Source organism: Papio anubis, chromosome 4, assembly GCF_008728515.1.
Source record: "Papio anubis isolate 15944 chromosome 4, Panubis1.0, whole genome shotgun sequence".
In the NCBI taxonomy this organism is placed as follows: Eukaryota; Metazoa; Chordata; class Mammalia; order Primates; family Cercopithecidae; genus Papio; species Papio anubis.
In genome coordinates this window covers 146,463,219-146,471,227 of record NC_044979.1, presented here as the reverse complement: position 1 = coordinate 146,471,227, position 8,009 = coordinate 146,463,219, and the positions used below count along the sequence as shown (strand labels likewise).

The 8,009-nt window shown below is 54.9% G+C and overlaps 1 protein-coding gene across 4 annotated transcripts in view; it reads right to left on the bottom strand.

The window, feature by feature from the left end:
• The window catches only part of TTYH3 (tweety family member 3), a 35,033-nt gene that overhangs the window by 7,602 nt on the left and 19,422 nt on the right, over positions 1–8,009 (bottom strand). For all 4 annotated transcript variants that reach the window (XM_031665641.1, XM_031665639.1, XM_031665642.1 and 1 more), the window contains 4 exons: positions 6,794–6,849; positions 6,027–6,119; positions 1,285–1,377; positions 947–1,083 (listed from right to left, as the gene is read on the bottom strand). In XM_031665641.1, coding sequence (XP_031521501.1) covers positions 947–1,083; positions 1,285–1,377; positions 6,027–6,119; positions 6,794–6,849 — 379 coding nt within the window. The remainder of the gene's footprint in view (positions 1–946; positions 1,084–1,284; positions 1,378–6,026; positions 6,120–6,793; positions 6,850–8,009) is intronic.

Below are 8,009 nucleotides of genomic sequence, written 5' to 3'. Positions count from 1 at the left end.
GCCATCATTACCATCACCATATCATTATGGCCACCACCATCATGATCACCATGACCACCACAATCATCACTATCACCGTCATTATCACCATCACCATCACCACCATGACCATCATTACCACCATCACCGTTATCACCACCACAATCATCACCATCACCACCTCCATCACCACTACCACCATCATCGGCAGCATCACTCTCACCATCACAAAGGAAGATCATAGAAATCCAGACAAAAGGAAGAAATCTGAGCTGAGCTACCTGCCGTCCATGTTGGGCCACCAAGCAGCAGCCACAGTCCAAGAGGGGAGGCGAAGGTCTCAAAGATAAGCCATGGGAGCCCCGGCAAGGGAAGGGGCCTGTCACCTCTATACACCACTCAACCCAGTACTGAGTGGGGAGACTCAGGCAGGGGCCACCAGGACCCCCACTTCAAAGGGGAGGACATAGTGGCTCCAGGGGAGCTGGCTTCTATCCTGGTCACTCAGCTGGGGGCCACAGCTACCTGGACTACCCCGGCAGAGCTAAGCCTGCACAGCGGACCATTGACCTTTCTCCCACAGCTCCGTGCACCTGTACCCCATGGTGGGGGACCCCTGCCTGGGAGGGGGTGTGGAGTAGACAGTCTGAGGCCAGCTCTCAGGGCGTAGGGCATAGAGCCAGTCTGGGGACAGGGGACCCCAGTCCTCCCCACTGCCTGCTCTGGACTCCTGCAACCCAGGCCAGGAGCTCCTCCACACTGTTTTCCTCCTGTGGAATGGGGAGGCTCACCCAGGAGCCGGCAGCCTCAGAGACACCACAGAGGCCTAGGGAGGGTCACCAGGTGAGGAGGTGTCTGTCCCTCACCTCTGGGACTGACACACAGGTGTCCATAAAGGCATGCCCCTGAAGCGTCCTGCATGCCACGTGGCCTGGGGCAACCTCCCGCGACCGCCGGGGCTCCTCACCTCTTCTGCTGCCAGGTGTGTGGGACGCTGCAGACGATGGAGCTGAACATGAGGGCTGTGACGAAGGAGAAGAGGGCCAGGTAGATGAGGCCCTCCACGCCGTCATAGCAGAAGCCGGTCAGCGCCTGCACGTAGTCCTGAGGCCGCGGGACGAGACAGCAGGATTCAGAGACAGGGAGGGTGGAGGGGGCAGTGTGAGGCCCTCAGTCCAGCCATGGTGGCCTGGACCACCCCCCAGAGGCGGGACTGAGGGCCCACTGTCTAATGGGGGTCCCCATCCTTCTGAGCAGCTGCTCCCCTGTTCCCACCCCACAAGCCGCCATGGCCCTGCCTCTCACCAGATGCAGGCTGCGGCAGTCCACCAGGGCGGTGAGGTGCTGCAGGTTCACCTCCGTGCCGTTCAGCACCTCCTGGACACGGAGGAGGGGGTCCTGGGGGACACGCACCACAGGTGGTCAGCACTTCATTTGGATGGAGAACCTTGAGCCAGCTTCGCCCCGTCTTGGAAGCCCCCAGGTCTCCCTCTACCCCACAGTCTGCCACTGAGATACCCCCCACCCTGGGGTCTCAGTGCAGGTCCTAAGGACGAGGACTCTGGGCCTTGAGAATGGCGACCTCAGGCCCCTCCCCAGACCCATGGGGTCCACCAAGGACACGAGGACCCGGGAGTGCCTGTCCAGTGTGGTCGCCACTATGTGAAGACAGACCTCCCTTTACTGTAATGGTAGAAACAACGAACCCCCACATGTCTACAGACAAGGACCTGCTCTGCTTTTAAAAGTATTATTTCAGTCAGGCGCGGTGGCTCATGCCTGTAATCCCAGCACTTTGGGAGGCTGAGGCGGGTGGATCACGAGGTCAAGAGATCGAGACCATCCTGGCTAACACGGTGAAACCCCGTCTCTACTAAACATACAAAAAAAATTTGGGCGTGGTGGCAGGCGCCTGTAGTCCCAGCTACTCGGGAGGCTGAGGCAGGAGAATGGCGTGAACCGGAGGCCGAGGCTACCAGTGAGCGAGATGTACCACTGCACTCCAGCCTGGCGACAGGCGAACTCCGTCTGCAAAAAAAGTGTTATTTCAGGGAACAGTTTTTTTGTTTTCTGTTTTTTGAGGCAGTCTCCTTGTCTCCAGGCTGGAGTGCAGTGGCGTGATCTCGGCTCACTGCTGCTCACTGCCCCATATTCTCCCGCCTCAGCCTCCCCCAACTGAAGACTACAGCCTGCATCATTGGATTTTTTTATTGTTTTAGTAGAGGCGAGGAGTTTCATGATAATCTGATCCCACCGCCTCGTCAAAGTGCTGGATAGCCCGGCCTTCAGGAACAGTTAAAGCAAGGAAAAGCCTCATGTTGACTGACAAAACTCTCCATGCAGAGTGGCTAGCGGTCCTGTAACATGTCGTGTGCTGCCGGTGCTCCGCGTGTGTGCATCGCGTGTGCACCGTGCCGCGGACACCGCCAGCTCTGTCTCACGCCTGGAGGCGGCTGCACGAAACACTGCCAGGCTGACCAGGACTCCCACAGGAGCATGACTGGGCCCAGTGCTGCAGCACATGGCGTTTTCTTTTTTTTTGAGGCGGGTCACCGGCTCTGTCGACACGGGTGCGTGGCGGATCGGCTCACTGCAAGCTCCGCCTCGGGTTCGCCATTCTCTTTGCCTCAGCCTCGGTAGCTAGGCTACAGGCCTGCCTCACCCGGCTAGTTTTTGTATTTTTTTAGTAGAGCGAGTTTCACCATATTGTAGGATGGTCTACGTCTCCTGACCTGCATTGATCCGCCCATACCGGCCTCCCAAAAGTGCTGGGATTACAGGCGAGCCACGTAGCCCGGCCTTCAAGGAACAGTTAAAAGCAAGGCAAAGCCTCGCGTTGACTGACAAAACTCTCCATGCAGAGTGAGCGCTGGTCCTGTAACATGTCCGTGTGCTTGCGGTGCTCCGCGTGTGTGCATGCGTGTGCACCTGTGCCGCAGTTACCGCCAGCTCTGTCTCCCGCGCCTGGAGAAGCGGCTGCACAGAAACACTGCCAGGCTGACCAGGACTCCACAGGAGCCGCGACTGGGCGGATGCTGCCTTTTATAGCCGCGTTTTTCTTTTTTTTTTTTGAGCCGAGTCTGGCTCTGTCGCCAGGCGCTGGAGTGCAGTGGCGGATCTCCCAGCTCACTGCAAGCTCCGCCTCCCGGGTTCGCCATTCTCTTGCCTCAGCCTCCCGGTAGCTGGGACTACGGCCTGCCACCTCACCCGGCTAGTTTTGTATTTTTAGTAGAGGCGGAGTTTCACCATGTTAGCCCAGGATGATTCGATCTCCTGACCTCGTGATCCGCCCTTTCGGCCCCAAAGTGCTAGGATTACAGGCCTGAGCCACAGCCCAGCCAGCCGTTTTCTAAGGACCACTTGCAATCCTGAAATGGATTTTGGGGCCAGGCATGGTGCCTCACACCTGTAATCCCAGTGCTTTGGGAGGCCAAGGCAGGTGGATCACTTGAGGCCAAGAGTTGGAGACCAGCCTGGGCAACATGGTGAAACCCGTCTCTACTAAAAGCAACAGTGCTGAGCATGGTGGCATGCCTCAATCCCAGCCTCCCGGGAAGCAGGCAAGGCATCGCTTGACTCAGGAGGCGAAGGTGCTTTGTGAGCGAGATCAGCACGCCTCCAGCCTGGGCTGCTAATCTCAAATTTCGGGATAATAGAGCCTACTGTTATAGGCTGAATGGTGCCTCCAGAATTCCTGTGTTGCAGTCCTAACCCCCAGAACTTCAGAAAGGGGCTGCATTTGGAGACAGAGCCTTTAAAGAGGTGTTGAAGGTAAACCAAGGTCACGTGGGTGGGTCCTAGCCCCATGTGACAGGTGTCGCGCCTAAGAGAAAGAGAAAAGTGGCTGGGGGTGGTGCAGGCGCCTGTAATCCCAGCTACTCAGCAGGGGAATCGCTGGAACCTGGGAGGCGGAGAGGTTGCGGTGAGCTGAGATTGCGCCACTGCACTCCAGCCTGGGCGACAGAGCGAGACTGTCTCAAAATAAATAAATAAATAAATAAAAATAAAAGAGAAGAGATCAGGACACAGACACCCACAGAGGATGGCCCTGCAAAGGAACAGTGGGAGCGTCTACAAGCAAAAGGGAGGCCCTGGAAGAAGCCGGCCCTGCCAAGAGCTGAGATGAGAAACGTTTGCTGCGGAGGCTGCCCCGTCTGGGGTGCCGTGCTATGGGAGGAATCCAGGAAATATGGTCCCCTCTCTACCCATTTGAGTGCAAACACACCAAGGCGGGGCTCCCGCTGTAACAAAAATTCTAAAAAGTAACTTTAAATCAAAGCTGTGTGTGTGTGTGTATAATTTTTACTTATTTTTAATTTGTATGTTTATGTGTGTGTATGTTATATATATATATATATATATATAGAGAGAGAGAGAGAGAGAGAGAGAGAGAGTCTTGCTCTGTTGTCCAGGCTGCGGTGAAGTGGTGCCATCACAGCTCACTACAGCTCTGAACTCCTGGGCTCAAGCAACCCTCCTGCCTCAGCCTCCCAAGTAGCTGGGATTACAGGCGTGCTTCACCATGCCTAGCTAGTTTTTGCGTTTTTTGTAGAATGGGGTCTTGCTATGTTGCCCAGGATGGTCTCGAACTCCTGGGTTCAAGTGATCCCCTTGCCTTAGCCCCCCCAAAGTGCGGGGATGACAGGCATGAGTGCCGTGTGCCCTGTGAGTGTATACACATTTGTCTGCTTTTAGCTTTGTGAAGAGCTCCTTGGAGAAGGGCCAACTGCTCCCAAATGGAGTCTGAGACCCACACTTGTGCCCACAGACGCACTCCTCCCTCTCATGTCCAGTGCTGGGGCGGTGTGCACAGGGGCAGGGATCCCCACGGGTGGACCAAACACCTCCAAAGAGATTTGGGTTTTATCAAGAGTATAGCAACATATGTATTTTTTATTTTTAATTTATTCTTTGAGACAGAGTCTCGCTCTGTCACCCAGGCTGGAGTGCAGTGGTGTGATCTTCGCTCACTGCAATCTCTGCCTCCCAGGTTCAAGCGATTCTCCTGCCCCAGCCTCCCGAGTAGCTGGGATTACAGGCGTGCACCACCACGCCCAGCTAATTTATGTATTTTTAGTAGAGACAGGGTTTCACCATGTTGGTCAGGCTGGTCTTGAACTCCTGGGTTCAGGTGATTCGCCCACCTCGGCCTCCCAAAGTGCTACGATTACAGGCGTGAGCCACTGCGCCGGGCCTTTATTTTTTAAAACATATTATAGAAATGGCCGGGCCCAAAACACTACAGGGAAAAACAAGAATCCTCTCAAATTTCCACAGTGCCCCCAGGGCACTCACCCTGAGAATGGATCTGATCCTGTTACTCTCTTCCCTCATCTCTTTCCATTTTCTTCAAATTTTTTTTTAAATATAAAGAGGTTGTATTACTTTTTAAACAAAGAATAAAGTTATTTTTTAAAAGTTGGGTGTGGTGGGCCAGGCGCGGTGGCTCACGCCTGTAATCCCAGCACTTTGGGAGACCCAGGCAGGTGGATCACGAGGTCAGGAGATTGAGACCATCCTGGCTAACACAGTGAAATCTTGTCTCTACTAAAAATACAAAAAAAAAAAAATTACAAAAAATCAGCCGGGTGTGGTGGCGGGCGCCTGTAATCCCAGCTACTCGGGAGGCTGAGGCAGGAGAATGGCGTGAACCCGGGAGGCGGAGCCTGCAGTGAGCCGAGATCGCACCACTGCACTCCAGCCTGGGTGACAGAGTGAGAGTCCATCTCAACTACAAAAAAAAAAAAAAAGTTGGGTGTTGTGGCTCATGTCTGTCATCCCAGCCCTGAGACCCACCTGGGCAACACAGCAAGCGCCTGTCTCAAAAGAAATGATTTTTAAAACCTACCAAAAATTCCCAGGGGAAAAGAATGAAGGAGGGAGGAAGAGGCTAACGCAGAAAAGGCTGGGGAAGGAAACACCAGGTCCCCACTCGGCCAGCCTGGTGCCTTCTCCAAATTCGCCGAGCTGTGTTTGCACCCAATTTTCTTTCATGCTGAGAAAAGAGGACCCCTGCCCGCCCCAGTGCCTGCCCTGCAGCCCCTCACCTTAGTGGCCGGCTGCTCCGAGGGGACGGTCCTCAAAAGCTCAGCCACGACATCCTGCATCTCCACCAGCGCCTTGTGGCTGCCAGACAGCTTCTGCTCCAGAGAGGAGACCAAGTCCATGGGTGCCGCGGGGTCCGCCTGCCTCTCCCTCCCCAGGACACTCCAACATGGCCACCAGCAAGGTGTCCAGCCTGGGAGGCCATCAAGGCTCCACCCTGCAGGCCAACAGCGCACTCCCTACCCTTGCTTCCCCCGGGGACACACCCAGAGACCACAGAGCCCTGAGGTGGCAACAGCCAACCACACACCCACACCAGTAAGCAAAGCACAGTCACATGGCCCTCAGCATTCAGAGGGTCACGTGCTATCAGTGAAATGACCGGCAGTGCATACGGGGCTTGACCAGTTGGTGTGGCCGACCTCTTCAAACTCCCCCACCAGGACGCCTGAACACGGTTACCCTACAGAGGCATCCCTGGGGCTCCTCCTTCCCCCACCAAGGCCAACACAAGGAGCAAAAGCAGTCCCAGCGATGCGGGTGCATTGAGCAGGTCACCCCGAAAGGCTCTCAGCCAGGTCACCAGGTCACTGGCATGGTAACCCCAGGGACCATTGGTGACATCCACATGGCCTCTGTCCAGCTCCCTCCCCCAGTTCCCCAGTCCTGCAGGCTGAGGAGCCAGGCCCCAGGCCTGCTGGGCCCCTCCACACAGAGTAACGTACTTCAGACTCTCCTGAACCCCAGTCCTGGCCTCCCAGGCTCTCACCTGCTGGAAGGGGTTGGTGGCGCGCGGTGAGCAGGCCAGGTAATACTGCAGGATGTCTGCGGAGAGATGTCAGGGCAGGCTGAGCCACAACGGCTGTCCCTGTGTGACTGCGTGCAAGTGTGCACGTGTCTGCACGCATGTCTTCAGGGCATGTCTGTGTGCATGCTTACATGTGTGCATGTGTGTCTGCATGCACCTGTTACATATGTGCATGTGTCTGCATGTTTACTTACACATGCATGTGTCTGTGTGCACGTTTATGTGTGCATGTGTCTGTGTTTATATGTGTGCATGTGTCTGTTTATGTGTGCATATCTGTGTGTGCATGTGTCTTTATATGTGTGCATGTCTGTGTGTGCACGTGTCTGTTTATATGTGTGCATGTCTGTGTGTGCATGTGTCTGTTTATATGTGTGCGTGTGCATGTGTCTGTTTATATGTGTGCATGTCTGTGTACATGTGTTTATATGTGTGCATGTCTGTGTGTGCACGTGTCTGTTTATATGTGTGCATGTCTGTGTGTGCACATGTGTCTGTTTATATGTGTGCATGTCTGTGTGTGCATGTGTCTTCGCATGTGTGTAACATGCATATGTCTGTGTGTGTGGCAGTGGGGTCTGGACTCCCATCAAGCCAGGGTCCCCACACATTGCCCCTTGCCTGGGTTCCACCTTCTGAACTCTTTACAAGTTCAGTTCTTCCAATTATAAAAGAACATTAAAAAAATGTTTTAGGCTGGGCGCGGTGGCTCACGCCTGTAATCCCAGCACTTTGGGAGATCGAGGCAGACGGATCACAAGGTCAGGAGTTCGAGACCAGACTGACCAACATGGTGAAACACGGTCTCTACTAAAAATACAAAAATTAGCCGGGCGTGGTGGCACATGCCTGTGATCCCAGGTACTCAGGAGGCTGAGGCAGGAGAATCGTTTGAACCCAGGAGGGGGAGGTTGCAGTGAGCCGAGACTGCGCCACTGCACTCCAGCCTGGGTGACAGATAGAGTGAGATTCCGTCTCAAAAACAAACAGGAAAAAGGTTTTAAACGTTGAAAAAATGATGAAAGTATTGAGCAACATAGGAGAGCACCAGGCATCACTGTGGCCACCCGTGCAGTGAAGCCAGTGGGGCTGGCCTTGCTGCCTTCTGGGAGGGGCTGTCTGGCCCACAGACTGGAGCTCACACATGTGTGTACATGTACACGTGCAGGGGAACTGC